This window comes from Malaclemys terrapin, chromosome 10, assembly GCF_027887155.1.
Source record: "Malaclemys terrapin pileata isolate rMalTer1 chromosome 10, rMalTer1.hap1, whole genome shotgun sequence".
NCBI classification, from domain to species: domain Eukaryota; kingdom Metazoa; phylum Chordata; order Testudines; family Emydidae; genus Malaclemys; species Malaclemys terrapin.
This window is the reverse complement of record NC_071514.1, coordinates 52148823-52167900: the sequence shown is the minus strand read 5'-3', so window position 1 is coordinate 52167900 and position 19078 is coordinate 52148823. Positions and strand designations below refer to the sequence as shown.

General features: G+C 42.6%; 1 protein-coding gene across 2 annotated transcripts in view; it reads left to right on the top strand.

The window, feature by feature from the left end:
- XPO6 (exportin 6) overlaps positions 1-19078 on the top strand; it is a 104152-nt gene that overhangs the window by 71413 nt on the left and 13661 nt on the right. For both annotated transcript variants that reach the window (XM_054041771.1, XM_054041770.1), the window contains exons 12-19: positions 4094-4163; positions 6485-6644; positions 7383-7475; positions 13270-13414; positions 13994-14140; positions 15524-15713; positions 17116-17271; positions 18859-18973. In XM_054041771.1, coding sequence (XP_053897746.1) covers positions 4094-4163; positions 6485-6644; positions 7383-7475; positions 13270-13414; positions 13994-14140; positions 15524-15713; positions 17116-17271; positions 18859-18973 — 1076 coding nt within the window. The remainder of the gene's footprint in view (positions 1-4093; positions 4164-6484; positions 6645-7382; positions 7476-13269; positions 13415-13993; positions 14141-15523; positions 15714-17115; positions 17272-18858; positions 18974-19078) is intronic.

The following is a 19078-nucleotide window of genomic DNA, read 5'->3' as shown; positions in this document are numbered from 1 at the left end:
ACAAGTTTGTTTACATTTACAGGAGATACTGCCGCCTGCTTCTTATTTACAATGTTACTTGAAAGTGAGAACAGGCATTCGCATGGCACTTTTGTAGCCGGTGTTGCAAGGTATTTATGTACCAGATATGCTAAACATTCGTATGCACCATCATGCTTTGGCCACCACTCCAGAGGATATGCTTCCATGCTGATGATGCTCGTTAAAAAATGGGTTAATTTTGTGACTGAACTCCTTGGGTGAGAACGGTATGTCTTCGGCTCTGTTTTACCTGCATTCTGCCATATATTTCATGTTATAGCAGTCTCTGATGATGACCCAGCATGTTTGTTTTAAGAACACTTTCAGAGCAGATTTGACAAAACGCAATGTGAGATTTCTAAAAATAGCTACAGCACTCAATCCAAGGTTTAAGAATCTGAAGTGCCTTCCAAAATCTGAGAGGGACAAGGTGTGGAGCATGCTTTCAGAAGTCTTAAAAGAGCAACACTCAGATGTGGAAACTACAGAACTCTAACCACCAAAAAGGAAAATCAATCTTCTGCTGGTGGCATCTGACTCATGATGATGAAAATGAACATATATCAGTCCGTTCTGCTTTGGATCGTTATCGAGCAGAACCCATCATCAGCATGGATGTCTTATGGAATGGTGGTTGAAGATGAAGGGACATATGAATCTTTAGCGCATCTGGCATGTAAATATCTCGCAATGCCAGCTACAACAGTGTCATGCAAATACCTATTCTCACTTTCAGGTGACATTGTAAATAAGATGCGGGCAGCATTGTCTCTTGCAAATTGTAACCAAGTTTGTTTGTCTGAGTGATTGGCTGAAGTAGGACTGAGTGGACTTGTAGGCGCTAAAGTTTTACATATTTATTTTTCAATGCAGTTATTTTTTGTACATAATTCTACATTTGTAAGTTCAACTTTCATGAGATTGCACTACAATACTTGTATGAGGTGAATTGAAAAATACTATTTCTTTTGATTTTTAATGCAAATATTTGTAATAAAAAATAAATATAAAGTGAGCACTTTACACTTAGTATCCTGTGTTGTAACTGAAATCAATATATTTGAAAATGCAGAAAACATCCAAAAATACTTAAATAAATGGTATTCCATTATTGTTTAACAACGTGATTAACCACAATTAATTCTTTAAATCGCTTGACAGCCCTACTGAAAATTTGTCTTCATCTGTGACAATGTCACTATCTTGGCGTTTATTAAGATGGCAGTGCTGTGAAATAGCCTTTTCTTGTAGCTGTGTGGGAGAAAAGCAGTTAGCGTGGTTCTCAAGCTGCTAATCTTGGGACATGAAACTATTGAGTTCAGAAGTGTAACAGTTAGTATTGTTCAATGCTCCTTCTGGATGGGAAGAAAAGTGTCTGAATTCACTAGGATCACTGAGCATGTGTAATTACTCTACTGTGGTATGTCATGGAGCTGTCTACGTACCTGAAGGCATGGAACACATTCCCTGAAAAGCAGAAAACTTGTTTGTGAGAAGAGAATGAAGCTCACTTGCTTTCTCTTATCGTTACACACATTGGTATTGTCAAGTCCCAAAAGCATGTTTGTGAAAAATCTTTTCTAAGATTATGGAAAGTCATGGAAAGATTTCTGTTTAATTCCAATGAAGAATTGTTTGTATGAATAGAAACATTCCCCTGCAGTGTTTGCAGCACGTTGCTAATGCATGAGTCAGCAAGTGAACCTTACTACAAACAATAGTGAAAGGGCTTGGTCTCCCTTTCACTGTAAGTGCAGAGTGAAATGCAGAAAGCAAACTGCATTTGGTGAAGAAAACATGGTTTTAAAAAACATTTCCCTGTGTTGTTAATATTACTTGGACTTTTTAAGAACATTCTAACCCTGTGGCTGTGTTCCTTCATATGAACTCCTGTTTCAGTATTAGGTATCTTTCCTTGGAGTCCTGCTCAGTTCATTCTAGGACATTAGATAACCCAAGAAACACTTAATGAGTCTCATGCACATGTTACAGTAGTTTGCGAAATGCGCTTGTAACATGTGATCAGCCTTTAGACCACAAATCAGTAAGTGAAATTGACTCCAGAATAAACTGAATCACAGTAAATCCGTCTCTAATCTGCTGGACGTTCTGCATGTGGTGCCTGGCGCTGGGGAGTGAATGACCACACTTCAACAGAGTAGTTATCTAGATAGCTATATATATATATATATATATATATATATATATATCGCTTTTCCACCGGAAACTCCATTCAGGAAGGGCTTGTTTTAATTTGGTTTGGGCTCAAACTCAGCATCAAGCTCTCTCAATGTGGGAGCATTTTTATTTAGGATTGAATTATAATCAGTTGAGAATACTTGAATGAAAAGATCAAGGAGGCAGTAGATTTAGCACTCTCTGCTACCTGCCATTCCAAGCGCCTCTGTGTCTTGGTGGGAAGAAGGAATAAAACTATTCCCAACCTACCAAAAAGTTTAATCCCAAAGGGAGAAACTGAACCTAGATATCTAGGTTTCTGTAGGGAAGAGAAGAGCCAATAAAGTCCCAAGAGTTAAACTGCTAAAACTTTAGCATAAGCCATGCGTAGGCTAAGATTTAGTCATGGATACTTTTTAGTAACAGTCATGGACAGGTCAAGGGCAGTTAACAAAAATTAATGGCCCGAGACCAGTCTATGACTTATATACCCCCTGACTAAATCTTAGGTGCTCTGGAGGTGGGGCACCAGGGGTGTTCTGGGGGGGGTGGGGTGGACCAGGGAACCGCTGATGCTCTGGGGCAGGGGGTGGCCTGGGACCATCGCTGGGGGGAGGGGAGGGTGGTGCAGTAGCCAGAGACTGCCCCAGCAGTGGCCAGTGTGGCTGGCTTGAGTAGCCCTGGGGTCAGTCGCACCAACGGCTGCAGATGTCACAGAGGTCCCAGAAATCACAGAATCCGTGACAGACTTGCAGCCTTAGCCATGCGTGCTTTTGGCTGTATTCAAAGAAGGAGAAAGTTCTTGTTGGTAAACCTCTGTCCTTGCTTGTAGGCATCAGAGGGGAATTATTCCAGGTTAGAAGGGATGGAAGGGACCTATTTTTCTTGATTTATCTGTTAAAAAAAGCTAGATCTTGAGTTCCGGAGGAATACACTAGGGTTGACTTAGCCACTGGCAATGTGAACAGACGTACAGTATGCACTGCTAGAGTAACATGGTCGGTTGGGGAACCAGCCAAGATATTTTCTACACTCAGTGTTTTGTGTGTAGCATCTTCCTTCACGTAGGCACATCCTGTTGGCAAGTTAGTGTTCCTAGTAATTGGTAATGACTTTTGTGTTATGGGGGAGTTTAATGCTCTGAATACCTGACCTTGGAGACAACCTCTTACACAGGATGTTCCTTCCCTTGGTTCCTTTCTTTGAGGATATCCATCCACTCGTGTTACTGTTAGCAGCTTGCTAGCAGAGTGGCTGCAACATTTTCCCCATATACTACATCAAGGAAGGACTGAAAACACTTGGACTCAACCTCTTTTTTTTTTCTTTTTTTTTTTTTTTTAAGTGGAGTATATTGGGGGTGGCATTATTAACAGTTGTAAAGATGACAAACTGATGGAGATGGTGCAATGCAAGTTTTCCACACCCATCCCTGCATGTGCACCTCAATCCTGATCGGCAGCCCCACCTTCTGTTCACTGCTGGGTCCCATGCGGGGCTGAGTGTGTATTTCAATAATGACTAGTAACAGCCTGTGCTGCGCCATCACTGCCCTTCTCAGGTATCCAGTCATGTCTGCATTGACGATCAGTGTTGATGTGGAAAGGACAGCTGTTACTTGAGGAATTTCTCTAACACGGGGACCTTTCTGGGTTTGATGCTAGCTGTCTAGACTAGAAAAGCTTAAGGTATTAGATCCTCCAAAACCTACAATCCCTTCTTCCAAATGCCTTTTGTGAGACTAAATATGCAGGGGGGAGGGGGGAGAGGAGGAGAAAATGGGAAGTAATTGTCCTCTGGCCCAAATTAATTGTAATGGAGAAGCATTAAAAGTCTATCTGCCTTAACATTAAAATCACACCTCTGTGTTGTCCCTTTTTTTTTTTCTTTTCAGTTCCCAGTTCTGCAGGATAACTTGGAAGTATACCTGGGACTACAACAGTTTGTGGTCACTTCAGGGACAGGTAATACCACTCTCCAGTGTTACATTTCTCAGTTCTTTATACACTTAGCTGTAAAAATGTTGTATTCATGCATTAAGCTCCTGCTTGCTGTCAAATTGTCCATTACTACTTCAGCATCAATATTCTAGAGGTTAACCCTAAAATTCTTCACGCCTGGATGCTTACACACACTGCATAAGGGCTCAGCATTCAGAAATATGGGTTTGGTGTTTGTGCTCTGAGGAATCTGCTTTTTTGTTAGAAATGTGGTTTATATTGATATGTTTTCTCGTTGATTATGGTACTTGAAACAAGAAAACTGGTGGGGAGCATAGAAATGTTGGCGTAATGTAGCATGGTTGATATAGCTAAATGACTATCAGCTTTTCCACCAGAAATTCCATTCAGGAAGGGCTTGTTTTAATTTGGTTTGGGCTCAAACTCAGCATCAAGCTCTCTCAATGTGGGAGCATTTTTATTTAGGATTGAATTAAAATCAGTTGAGAATACTTGAATGAAAAGATCAAGGAGGCAGTAGATTTAGCACTCTCTGCTACCTGCCATTCCAAGCGCCTCTGTGTCTTGGTGGGAAGAAGGAATAAAACTATTCCCAACCTACCAAAAGAGTTTAATCCCAAAGGGAGAAACCAAACCCTCTTTTAGGCTGTTGGCTCACCTTGTGGGCTGGCTGTTTCTGACAACTGAGGAAAGGGTGGGTGGGGGGATATTAACTGGTTGAGAGATTTAATTGGGGGGGGTACAATTTATACTACATAGACACATGTCTCTAACCCTTTAGAATGTATCCCTTCCATTAAGCCTTCTGACATAGCTGTTAGAAGAATCTGCTGTATGCTAAATATCACAAGATGTACATGTTATCCACATCATTATCACTTAGAGAAGTTGAACACAAACCACCTAATATATTAAAATAAGCACATTTTAAATGCACTAAATCACTGCAGTGCATGCTGATGGCAGTCTTTGTTACTTTTAAGCTGTTTAACTGTTGCAAATCTGTCCCTGGCTCCCAAGTTTTTTTTTTCTAGTACTCTGGCTGCCCCGATGGGTCAGTAGAGTATAGTGACTTATTACACAGACAAGGCTCCAGAAGCTTACCATGCCGGATATTAGCAATTTGTGGATTATGTTCTGCACCCAGGTTTATGGTCACTTCCCACGTTGAACTGTCACTACACATGTTCATGGAAGGCTTATAGACAATGGTGTATAACAGAAGTTGGTTCAGCTGGCTTTTCATCTAAGGGGGGCATGGATCAGAGCAGACAGCTTAGACTCAAGTACAACTTCAGGATCATACTGTGTAGTGCATGTCTTAGCAGTTTCACATCTTGCAATCTTGATGGAAATATCTCCTACTTTTCAACATCAGTGCTGAGACTAAATTGGCATGAGTGGAAAAAATATGCTGTTGTAATATATTTATCTGAACAGTTGAAAGGAAAGCAGGGAAAATTATTCAGCTATCCTCATTGTCCTTAGGCCTATGCATTACAATATGTATTTTCCAGCAGAGCGTCCCATGCTAGGTGACACTGTGTACTACTGGGAAAATAGAAATAAACATATACATTAGCAGTATGCTTATATAGCCTATTCTATGGGGGAAAAAATTCCAGGATTCGGTATGTTACATGTATCTGGGTGCTGTGAGTGTAGATGGTTAGCCACACATTGTGTTTGCATCTGAATTTAATTCATCCAGGTTACAAATGTGGTTTTGTTGTTCCTCTAGGAATTTTTATATTCTGTTGCTATATAGACAAACAGCAGAGGGAGCCAAACTAACAACCTTATCCCCAGAGCTGGGATCATCATTTAAAAAAAAAAAATGTCAATCAGTAACCAAAAAAAGACACCTGTTAGCTACAGTTTAATCTGAAACAAAGCAAAAAGTACATGAAAAAGCCAAATGGCTGGGGAACTTTCTTTTCAGTCTTTTATAAAGAGAATTACAAATGATGGGTAGTGAGAACTTGAATCTATCTGCGAAAACTATATTTGACCGTGTCCATTTAAACTTGTTTTTTTCATTCTTTCCATCAAATGATGGTGCTCAGAGCTGAACTGTGACCCACGGGATAGTTAATTTAGAGACTGCTTGTAATGAAATTAGCATAAACTCTGCATTTCCTGTAGCTACATAATTGGGTTTCTCATCTGAAAGAGATGTATTTATTACAGATATAGGTTACATTTGAGAGAGAGAGAGACTCCAAACTGCCTGAATGTTAATCAATGGTTAATAGCAAACCAAAGCGCATTTACACTTGAATCTTGCCTTGCTTTCTGGCTAACGGACCACAATGTCATTTCAGGTCATAGGCTGAATATCACTGCAGAGAATGACTGCCGACGCTTGCACTGCTCCCTACGAGACCTTAGCTCCCTGCTGCAGGCTGTTGGCCGTTTAGCCGAGTACTTTATTGGGGATGTTTTTGCTGCCCGGTTCAACGATGCCCTTACAGTAGTGGAGAGGTAGGCAAAAGGTCACTGCATCAGGAAATAGTTTTGCCATCCCTCCACCAGTGCAGAGGAACTGCTTACCACTTTTAAGGCCTACCACCCCCACAATGAATAGCAAAAAACACAAACTACCTTCTGCCACAAAGTAACTGGAATGTCAGTCTATCAAATGCCAGAGGTATTGCTTCACCAGGGCTAAATTTCTCAAATATACCTCCTGTAATCCTTTAAATACATATTTTAGAGATAAGCAATAATTGATTACTTAAATGTTCAGTTCTGAACAATTACTGGGAAAGTCAAGAGTTCACTCTCGTGATGTAATTGCAGCTATTCTGACCTAATGGAACTAAGGATATAATTTGATTACTTCAGGTCGGCATCACCCAAAACAAAATCTCTATTGGATGTCTGTCTGATAAAGTACATGCAAGAGCTGGAATCAGATTTCCATTTGATGCTTCTCCTCAACTCCCAAATAAGCATATGCATAAGCTTATACATAGTCCTGTGCTTACATTCAGAAATACTGTACCTATTCCTTAGAACAAGTTTGCTTGTGATGCAAAATGGCCCTGTTGTGCTAGACAATCTGAGTGAGTGAGAGAAAAAGAGAGAAAACATTTAGTCAGTGTGCAGTCTAGCTGAGTGCCATGTTATGATAAAGTATATTCTGGTTGTTCTTGATGTACATGCACATCTGTATTTTACATTTCCTACACACTCCTTGATTTGCTTCTTTATTGGCAGGCTGGTCAAGGTAACACTGTACGGGTCCCAGATTAAACTGTACAACATTGAAACTGCTGTGCCTTCTGTATTGAAACCTGACCTTATCGACGTGTGAGTATGAGACTTTTACTGCAAAACCAAAATTATACTGTAGGCTTCCAAAGGGTTATCCTGCTATTGGTGTTCATAGGACCAAAAATGATGAGTGGAAGTAAGACAGTGTCTGAATTTAGGTCCCTTATTTCTTCTCCCTGGTGAGGAAGCATTGGAATCCCAAAGACTTGTCAGTATTTTTCTCCACTTACTTCCCATGCCAAGTGATCATAGAATCATAGAATATCAGAGTTGGAAGGGACCTCCAGAGGTCATCTAGTCCAACCCCCTGCTCAAAGCAGGACCAATTCCCAGCTAAATCATCCCAGCCAGGGCTTTGTCAAGCCGGGCCTTAAAAACCTCCAAGGAAGGAGATTCCACCACCTCCCTAGGTAACGCATTCCAGTGTTTCACCACCCTCTTGGTGAAATAGTTTTTCCTGATATCCAACCTGGACCTCCCCCACTGCAACTTGAGACCATTGCTCCTTGTTCTATCATCTGCCACCACTGAGAACAGCCGAGCTCCATCCTCTTTGGAACCCCCCTTCAGGTAGTTGAAGGCTGCTATCAAATCCCCCCTCATTCTTCTCTTCTGGAGACTAAACAATCCCAGTTCCCTCAGCCTCTCCTCATAAGTCATGTGCTCCAGACCCCTAATCATTTTTGTTGCCCTCCGCTGGACTCTTTCCAATTTCTCCACATCCTTCTTGTAGTGTGGGGCCCAAAACTGGACACAGTATTCCAGATGAGGCCTCACCAATGTCGAATAAAGGGGAACGATCACGTTCCTTGATCTGCTGGCAATGCCCCTACTTATACAGCCCAAAATGCCGTTAGCCTTCTTGGCAACAAGAGCACACTGTTGACTCATATCCAGCTTCTCGTCCACTGTGACCCCTAGGTCCTTTTCTGCAGAACTGCTACCTAGCCATTCGGTCCCTAGTCTGTAGCAGTGCATGGGATTCTTCCGTCCTAAGTGCAGGACTCTGCACTTGTCCTTGTTGAACCTCATCAGGTTTTTTTCGGCCCAATCCTCTAATTTGTCTAGGTCCCTCTGTATCCGATCCCTACCCTCTAGTGTATCTACCACGCCTCCTAGTTTAGTGTCATCTGCAAACTTGCTGAGAGTGCAGTCCACACCATCCTCCAGATCATTAATAAAGATATTAAACAAAACCGGCCCCAGGACCGACCCTTGGGGCACTCCGCTTGAAACCGGCTGCCAACTAGACATGGAGCCATTGATCACTACACGTTGAGCCCAACGATCTAGCCAGCTTTCTATCCACCTTACAGTCCATTCATCCAGCCCATACTTCTTTAACTTGGCGGCAAGAATACTGTGGGAGACTGTATCAAAAGCTTTGCTAAAGTCAAGGAATAACACATCCACTGCTTTCCCCTCATCCACAGAGCCAGTTATCTCATCATAGAAGGCAATTAGGTTAGTCAGGCACGACTTCCCCTTCGTGAATCCATGCTGACTGTTCCTGATCACTTTCCTCTCCTCTAAATGTTTCATAATTGATTCATTGAGGACCTGCTCCATGATTTTTCCAGGGACTGAGGTGAGGCTGACTGGCCTGTAGTTCCCCGGATCCTCCTTCTTCCCTTTTTTAAAGATGGGCACTACATTAGCCTTTTTCCAGTCATCTGGGACCTCCCCTGATCGCCATGAGTTTTCAAAAATAATGGCTCTGCAATCTCACCCGCCAACTCCTTTAGCACCCTCGGATGCAGCGCATCCGGCCCCATGGACTTGTGCACGTCCAGTTTTTCTAAATAGTCCCGAACCACTTCTTTCTCCACAGAGGGTTGGTCACCTTCTCCCCATGCTGTACTGCCCAGTGCAGCAATCTGGGAGCTGACCTTGTGCGTGAAGACAGAGGCAAAAAAATCATTGAGTACATTAGCTTTTTCCACATCCTCGGTCACTAGGTTGCCTCCCTCATTCAGTAAGGGGCCCACACTTTCCTTGATTTTTTTCTTGTTGCTAACATACCTGAAGAAACCCTTCTTGTTACTCTTAACATCTCTTGCTAACTGCAACTCCAAGTGTGATTTGGCCTTCCTGATTTCACTCCTGCACGCCTGAGCAATATTTTTATACTCCTCCCTGGTCATTTGTCCAATCTTCCACTTCTTGTAAGCTTCTTTTTTGCGTTTAAGATCAGCAAGGATTTCACTGTTTAGCCAAGCTGGTCGCCTGCCGTATTTACTATTCTTTCTACACATCGGGATGGTTTGTTCCTGCAACCTCAATAAGGATTCTTTAAAATACAGACAGCTCTCCTGGACCCCTTTGCCCTTCATGTTATTCTCCCAGGGGATCCTGCCCATCTGTTCCCTGAGGGAGTCAAAGTCTGCTTTTCTGAAGTCCAGGGTCCGTATGATACACATTTATCCTCCAGTGTTTCCTAGCTGACCATGAAGAAGCTTTGTGATCACTATCCCCAGATCAAGGCTAACTAGCTGCTCTTCATACTCAGACCACTGTTTCCTCCAATTCATGTTCTTAGCCCAGCTGCCCAGTTCCATTCATATAATGAGATTTAATTTAAAAACAATATTAGGGTCAGATGAAAAACAGCTACCATGTTGGCTCTAAATGCAAAGCAGTGATAACAGCCCATAATACACCTTGTACTGACTTCAAGGAAGCTCAGTTCGCTTGAAGTGTTAGGGTAATGAAAGTAATCTATGTAAAAATGGTGGCATCTTACATCCCTGCTCTGGGTATGTAGTCTGGACTTACATAGCAAATGTTTTGTTACTTCTGTTAGTGCTGCAGAGCCTGTACTACTATGGGAAAGTGAGCCAGGTTCTTATCTGGCTCAGGCATTAATAGAACCGTTAACCAAGTTACAATTCCAGAGCTAAATGCTGCCCTTGCTAAATTGTGCAATCCCACTTAAGATAATGCACTTGCATGGGTGTTACTAAGGATGGGAATTTAGTCCTCAATCTTTATTACTGTTTGTGATACAAGAGCCCGGAACACAGCTTAACTCTCAGATTTCAGGATGAGTATGTGCCTTTGTAAGTTATAAAACCCATTTTTTTTCAAGTTATAAAATGAGGAAATTTGATCCACAAGTTAAAACTTTAAAATAGCATTGAGACTCCACATTTAAAATAGAATACCACTTTAATGGTCTTCATCTCTCCATTATGCTCTGTTGAATATGCCTTTTTCTGCCAGCTGACCTTGTGAGCAGGGTTTAAATATGTCCTTTTGAAAAGTTTATTTTGATTTGTGATTGCATATACTGTATATCAAACTTCTGAGATTCCATGCTGGTAAGTGGTTTTATCACTTAGTCCCCTGAGTCTCTCTGCTATTAATCCAAACTGAGTGTTGCTTACATTAGGTTCAAACTAAGCTTAACTTTTTCATGTTAAATAGCTCTATTGTCCCTTTCTCATAACAGCCCTACCAGGCTGGAATTCTTCTGGATTTGTTGGCCTGTTTTCATCCCCTGCTATCAATAAATCCAATCCTCTTGTCAGTCAAAGCAGAAATCCGTATTGCCCTAGTCTGACATCAGTTTAAGAGGTGTGCTTATTTCATTCTGTTACTGAAGTTGTGTAACTTTCACCTCCATCTTCTTTCCCTCATTACTATCAGTAAGGATCATTCTGGTCTGTAGCCTTTGACATGGCATTGAGCCTGAAATACAGAACACTTGAAACACAAACCCAGCAGTTTATTTTAATTTGACCTCTTGCTAACTTTCCTGTACTCCTGACGTATGCACAGTGGAGCAATAGCACAAAAGTTCAATTATACCACCTGTCTCAACACACCTGGTGGGTGCAGTTACTAGGGCAAAGGCAACATTTTAAAGTAACTGCACTTACTTACTGTTGATTGAACTCCCAATTCATGTGCTAATCCCCGGCAAAAATAGTCTAGAGTTAAGCTGTAAACACTGAGGGAGGGGAGCAGTTTAAAACAACAAGAAAGAAACATTATGTTGGCAATCCAAAATTAAGTTAAACCTAAAAAGGATATTGAAAGTCAGCAAGATGTAAACACCTTTCTCTGCTTACCTTCCCCCTGTGGACACCTGTTAGCAGGATGGAGGTTTTGATAAAGCCATTCGGTTTACTAACACAGGCAGCAGAGATCTTACGAATCTGCTCCATGTGCTTTATTTGCACAGTGTGCCAGCCATATAGAGGGAATGCTGGAGTGTGGTGCTATGGTTTAATGCATAAAATATCTGGTATGCCCATGTGAAGCCCACCACCAGGATTCCTTGGCATGTAAGCACTCTACTTTTTGCTCCAACTCTGTCTTCATAGTTTTACAAACAAGATCTTAAGTCTTGCTACATGACAGCTTGCACATTAGAAATCCTGTAAACTCCTGGGGAATGGAATCTAATCCTGTGTCTTTGGCTGAAAGTTGCAGCAGTTTGACTCATATAGCTCAGAAGAAAAGCTTACTGTAGTTATTTAAAGACTCCCTTTTGTTTAAAAGATGTGGAAATGTGCAGTTTTGACTTCCGTATTCTGGTTGATAGACTTAGTTAGGTTACTGGTCAGTGTTTGGAATCTTTGATGTTGTGATATCCGCAACCTTGAAGCTCAGAGTATTGCTTGGTTTTCGGTTCTGTGGGCAGAGTTAAGGTGGATTGAAAAACTTCAAGTATTTCCAAACTTTCAAATGACTTTAAGTACAGCCATCGCATTGAATTTTCAGGCTTTGTAATGTTTTTTGGGGGGAGGGGGTTGTATGGACTAGAACATTCTAAGTAACTGATTGGTATTTAGTCTTAAATTTACCTTAAAGTTCCCAGGCTGGAAATTTCCTTAGGTGTCTAAAATATATATTGAATTGTTCAGTGATGGGAGTCCTGCAGTCTCCAACCTGTGTGGAGCCAGCCCCCAAACTGTCCTGGGAGCAGGATCTCCTTTCTACCACCAGTCAAGTGGCTAAGTACATGGGGATAGGACACGTAAAATGAAACCACACCTCAGCCTTGATATAACACTACCCGATATAACGCGGTAAAGCAGTGCTCCGGGGGGGGCAGGGCTGCGCACTCCAGCGGATCAAAGAAAGTTCGATATAACGCGGTTTCACCTATAACTCGGTAAGATTTTTTTAGCTCCCGAGGACAGTGTTCTATCGGGGTAGAGGTGTAGTTGGTTTGGGGAGTGGTCTCTAGACTGCTAGAGGCATACCTACTCTTCACATGGGCAAGAGCTGATCTAGTGTCCCGCCTCATTCTCCTGTCTTGACTGCCTCCTACTTCTTCCCGTCCATCCCTTTTGTGGCTGCTACCATTGAAGCCATGCGGAGTTAGGAACTCTACGGAATATTCATGTCACCATAAATTGCTTTTATTTCTTCCCACGTGCACACCTAATAAAAACCTTTACAAACTAGACCGATATCAGGCCTTATCAGGTGCTTAAATATGGCCATGAGTGTGGTTTCAATCAGACTGAATCAAGCTTGACCAACTGTTGTGCCAAAGGAAGTTCTGGAAATGTTCCAGAAGTGCAGCCCTCCTGTTTCTCTCTCTCTCAAAAAAAAAAAAAAAAAAAAAAGTCTTGTCTAGGTTGCCTTAAAGTTTCCAGAAATTCTAATGCATGTGTTAAACTTCAGACATGGACAGTTCTGGATGTCTTATAATGGGAAAAGCTATTGTACACCTTAACTCCAAGGAAAAGAGTGCCTCTCTGTAATATGTCATCAGAGCTACTTTACTGTATTCGAGACTTCCGCCATCCTGTTGTGGTCCTTCTGGAATGCCCTTTATCACATGTTTGTTACAATTGTCTCTCCCTCCTTCCAGCCACGCTCAGTCACTGGCAGCATTGCAGGCTTACTCTCATTGGCTAGCCCAGTTCTACAGTGAAGTTCATCGGCAGAATCCAGAGCAGTTCATCTCTCTCGTCTCCACCGCCCTGGAAGCAATTACTCCACTCATCAGCTCCAAGGTACCTTCATCAAAAAAGGCAAATACTTCTCCGAGAAACAAGAGGGTAAAACCTGAAATTAACATCCAACTTTCCATGCAGATGCTACTCTTGTCTCTATACATTTAGCAGGTTGGCCCTCAGGACATGTGACTCTGCAGATGAGAGGTTCTGTTTATTTGCCTGTGCAATGCATTTGTCTGCTTTCCAAGAACATGGTGAAAAACTTGGTGAGATGTGAAGGTAGTGTCATCGAGACAAAAGCTGCCTTAAATAGCATCATAGAAATAAATGACAGCCAATCGCTGCAAGAGCAGCCTCTTAAGTAAAGATGGATTAATAAAGGTCTAATTATATTGTGGCTCCTTTAATCTGGGAGTTGAGAAATCTTCACACTCCGTGGTAAGGGGCTGACCTGTGTTCTGATTAAAGGCCACTGAATACTGACTTGTGCTTGAAGGCTAGTTTGTGTGAATGTTCTGTCGGTCAGTTTCAGTGTGCTCTTGAATACCAGTGCTGTGTCCCAGAAAGTCCACTGTCTCTTGACACTGTAGGACTGAGTTACTGCAAAGCTTAACCAGCACATGCTCTCTTTTTCAGGTGCAAGAGAAGTTGCTGTTGTCTGCGTGCCACTTGCTGGTCTCGTTAGCTACTACAGTGCGGCCAGTGTTCTTGATTAGAATCCCAGCAGTACAGAAAGTTTTCAACAGGATCACAGATACCTCCGCTCAGCGGCTTCCTGATAAGGTGCTGTTTGACTCTAACACAAATGCAGAATGTCAGTTTAATTGGGTGCCCTGAGGAAACAATACCACAGCTTCTACCATCATGGTACATCAATTTCAGGGAAAGAGACGTTACTCCTGGATTCTGTAAACATTATGTGCAGCAATCAGAGTGTCTTGGCCTTTAATTTTTAGAGTAGAAGTACTAAAACTGAGGAAAAACATAAAATTGGAACTCTCAAATCTTATTAAACAACATCTTAACTTCCTGTAAATTGTACCTGATGTCCTGGCTGTTTTATGATGGCAAGAGCTCTGAATTATCTACATTTGATAGTTTTGTCTCTGAACCTCTGCATTCTAGGGCTGGCTATGACTCATGGGGAGGAATATTTCCATTCAGATTCCTTAGTCTGCATTCCCAGTTTAAATGCTGATTTGTATTAAGTAGTACTTAAAGGCCCTGGCAGAGATCAGGGTCTCCTTGTGTTGAGGACTGTTCAAACCTACTACGCATCTGTCCCAAAGAACTTACAATATAAATAACAAGACAGACAATAGGTAGGAGCAAGGAAGCGTTATCCTTGGGCTTTTGTACACAGTGCTGTGGACTATAGAGGGGCCAATTGCAGAGCTCACAAAAATGTGGCAATCTAACTGCCCTGTGTGGACATTGCTGGCACAAACTAAAAGATGCCTAGTTTGCATTAACGTACGTCCTCTTTCAAACAGGACTCTGTTAGTGCAAGCTGGATACCTTTTAGGATACATCTACACTGCAGTAAAAGACCTGTGGCACACCTGGGTCAGGTGACTGGCTACGGGGCTATAAAATAGCAAAGGGGAGGAGGACCTCAGAGCTGGGATTCCAGCCTGAGCCCAAACATCAACACTGCTATTTTTAGCCCTGCAGCAGGAGCCCACTGACACAGATGCCATGCTACAAGTTTTTTTTTTTTTATTGCAGTATAGACATACCCTTAGTTCATGCCAGCAGTGTCCATGCAGGGCAGTTAGATCAGAACACTTTGGTGGGCTCTGTAATTCACATCCCTGTAGTCAATGCTGCTACACAGTGTAGACAAAGCCCTCATTACTCAAATATAGAACTGAAGCACAAAGATTGAGTGAATTGCTCCAGGTTATCCAGAGAGTCTGGGAATTGAACCCAGATCTGAGGCTGGGTCTAGTGCCTTAATCACAATACTCACCTTCCCCTTCTAGTTTGCAAGATTTCAGTTGCGTGTTGGGCTTTTAACGTCGCTCTTTTATTAAACTTGATTTCTTCAGTACTTATGCTGGAAACGCACTTCCATGTAAACTCAGAGAGGTCTCCCTTAAATGAGGCAATAGCAGGTTCCTTAAAGCTGCGTTGTTTCAAGACTTAATGTTTCGTTGGTTCCAGGCCCAGGTACTGGTGTGCAGAGCACTCTCAAATGTGTTGTTGCTGCCATGGCCAAATCTCCCAGAGAGTGAACAGCAGTGGGCAGTTCGCTCAACCAACCATGCCAGTCTGATCTCTGCCCTCACAAGGGAATACCGCCATCTGAAATCCAGTGCCATCCTGCCACAGAGGAAAGTGCGGCTGGAGGACAGTAAGTGCTCTGTTTCCTGATATGAACCATCCACCAGGGCAGCTGCTGATAGGGAGTCATTAAGCAGAGTTGTTCCAATAACTGCACTAGCTAGAAAGCCTGTACTCAGAGACTTATTTGGGAGGCTGAGGTGTGAGCGGTTAGATCAAATGACTGTTAATGCGACTGTCCTTCCCACCTTTTCAGTGAGTGTTTTAAAGGGAACTTTTGCTCCAGTGAGTTGTCAGTACACTTCTTCATTGCTCAGAGATCAGGATCAAGTTGTCGTTTTTAACCTTCTAGGCAGGAAAGATTACATTATAAAATACTCTAGTTGACTAATGCAGTAGTTTGGGGGCTACCATTAGGCTATTATGCTGGAAATCTAGGTTGGCGGTAATGTTCCCAAAGATTTCAGCTGTGAGAAAATAGTAAGGATTTTGTCAAGACTCAGAGATATAGAGAACGCTTGTTGGGGTTGGGGGTTGAAATGTCATGTTCTCTGCTAGCTAAAAGGGTTCCTATGCATGTTGCGGGGCTTTAGTTTTGAGGATCATTCTACTAAATATTATTTGGAATCCTAGATTATCACTTACAGCTACAGTATAGACACAAGGTGTTCAAACCTGGCACGTTCTGGAGAGCAGTGGTCTGCTTTATATACGGGACAAGTGTGTGGGGGTTGGGCTGTCTCAATCCTGAAAGGACAGTTGGTACTCATCAGAAAACTGCTGTGCAGCTTGAATTGGGCCAGTGTTTTCTCTCCTCCATTGATATTTACACAGTGCTTGCTTGCAATGTCTTCACTGCTGTTGTCATTGTCATGTACTAAATTGACCAGTGTAGCCCATTGTTCCAGCGTGTTTGTTCTTTGTTTTCTTCTTGTCTGGTGTTACTTTAGTGGTCTCATTTAAACACATAGTTAATCTGAATCCTAGAATATCAGGGTTGGAAGGGACCTTAGGAGATCATCTAGTCCAACCCCCTGCTCAAAGCAGGACCAATCCCCAGACAGATTTTTGCCCCAGATCCCTAAATGGTCCCCTCAAGGATTGAGCTCTCAACCCTGGGTTTAGCAGGCCAATGCTCAAACCACTGAGCTATCCCTCCACTTCTCTGTGATCCCATAGTCTCTGCCTCTTAATAGAAGCAGTAACCATTTGGACAAGCCAGGTACTTGAACACATGGCTAGGACTAAGCATGTGAGTTGTTGTCTTCAGTGGGCCTGTTTGCTTAAAATTAGGCACACTCTTAAGCACTTTTTGCATTGGGAACTTGAGTTGGTGTATAGTCATCTTGTCTGTGGAAAGGCTTCTAGGTTTTGGCCATTGTAGATGTGGATGAGTGATTTCTGCCACTTGGTTAGTTTTCTTAGTATCCCTGGAAAATCTCTCCTAACTCTTTCTTCATCTTGATTTGCAGCCAAAGTGATCATTCACCAGACACTTAGTATCTTAGAAGACACTGTGGAAAGTATCTCTGGAGAGTCTACCAAGTCTCGGCAGATCTGTTATCAGTCACTGCAGGAATCCGTGCAGGTCTCACTAGCCCTCTTCCCAGCTTTCATTCATCAGTCAGGTATAACAATAGGACAAGCTTTAATGCTGTGACTAGCTCTTATGACCTACTGATAAATGCCCAAAGCCCATTCTGATAAAATTAGCCTTGGCACATACATGATGTGCATAGATTTGTTTGCCCAAGTGGAATGTGAATCAGTACTGTGGGCAGCTGTTTAACTGGGAACTTTTAGGTTAAGCTGCATCTTGGATCAGGAAAGGGTCAGAAGACATTTGATAGGGAAATGGTCTTAAATTGCTTAAACAACTGGTACTCCAGCTGATGAGGACGTAGTCATGAAAGGTACTGAATCCTCAAAATGCCCTATACCTGTTCCTCGGGAATGGTCCCTTGCCAGACACACAATGGAACAGACCTGGCTAAGGGATTTAAAAACAAAAAATGTTTTTTGCACATAATGTTACCTGGCATTTACCATATCTTCAGAATCTTGAAGAGGTGTGGAGGTGTAGCCCCGTTCAGACCAAGACGGACAGTTCTTGAGACTGCTTGTGAAGCAAATAATCCTGGGTCAGAGCCAGGCCCCAGAGGTCCTTGCTAACCAGTCTTATCCTGAGCAGGACCCCAGTTAATCTTGAGAAACAGGCTTTGTATCGCACTAAGGCAGCTGGCAGCTACAGCCCCCGGAGTACCCAGCATTTCACTAGAAAAGAGGCACAAGGGCAGCCTAGTGAGACCATCGTGGGTCACATCTAGTACCCCAAAGAGAGGTGGCAGCTTCTGCGGTGGAGCAGGAATACAAAACTGTTTCCCCTGGATGTGTAGAGAAGTAAGGAGTTGGGAGGTAGGAGGAAGAATAAGAGACAGGATAGAGGATAACTTTAAAGGCAAACAAAATCCAGTAGGGTAAACTGATGTCACAACTCCCTGATTAACCATTCTGGTGAATAGCTAGCAGACAACGGAACAGTGAAATTCCCTTTGTGGACAGTCTCATGCAGTTGCAGTATTTATCCATGGTGGGACATGCACAGTGAAAGAATTGAGCAGATACAGCTTTAACATGGTTACCCAATCAAGTGTGTGAGACAGTGCTAGCACAAGACTTGACTCTGCAGTGATAATCAGTTAAGCACACAACCATGTGCTGGGAATTACCTCTGAATTCAGCCGAGTGTCTTTAATAATTACAAAAATCAAACCAGTCAGTTTCCTTTTTCTCCTACTCCCTTCCCCCGCCTCTTAAAGGCATAAAGGCACGTGGCTTTTGAATTTCATATTACTTCCTGTTGATCCCGTATAAGCAGTGAACTGACAGAGCGTGGCCCAAGAGGCACCTCAGTACTTTCCATGTCGGTGGCTCAGACTAATTAAGTGGGTTCTCTGCTGTTAGCACTGTATCATGCTGGCTGGATGTATAAAAGGCCACTCCAGTTTGCCTCTCCCACCAGGTGTCAGGTTATAAACCTTTGGTACCAGCCCTTAGTCTCTCATTTGCAATGGCAGCCCTACTGGTAATCCCAGCATGAATGAGTAAAGGGGAATCCAGCACAGGAGGAGCAGATCATTAACAAAACAAACATATGCGGTGCTTTACAGCTATCTCGTTAACACCTTCTCTTGCCTTTCTTCTTTCTGTTATAGATGTGACAGATGAGATGCTGAGCTTCTTCCTCACCCTCTTCCAAGGACTGAGGGTACAGATGGGAGTACCTTTCACTGAGCAGATCATACAGACCTTCCTAAACATGTTCACCAGGTACCTGTCACCCCTGGTTGCCTAACACTGGTGAAAAGTTGTTCTTTCTGGACCCTGTGTGAGGAAGCTCTTTACCTTGAGAACGTCTGCTGTATGAGCAGCTTG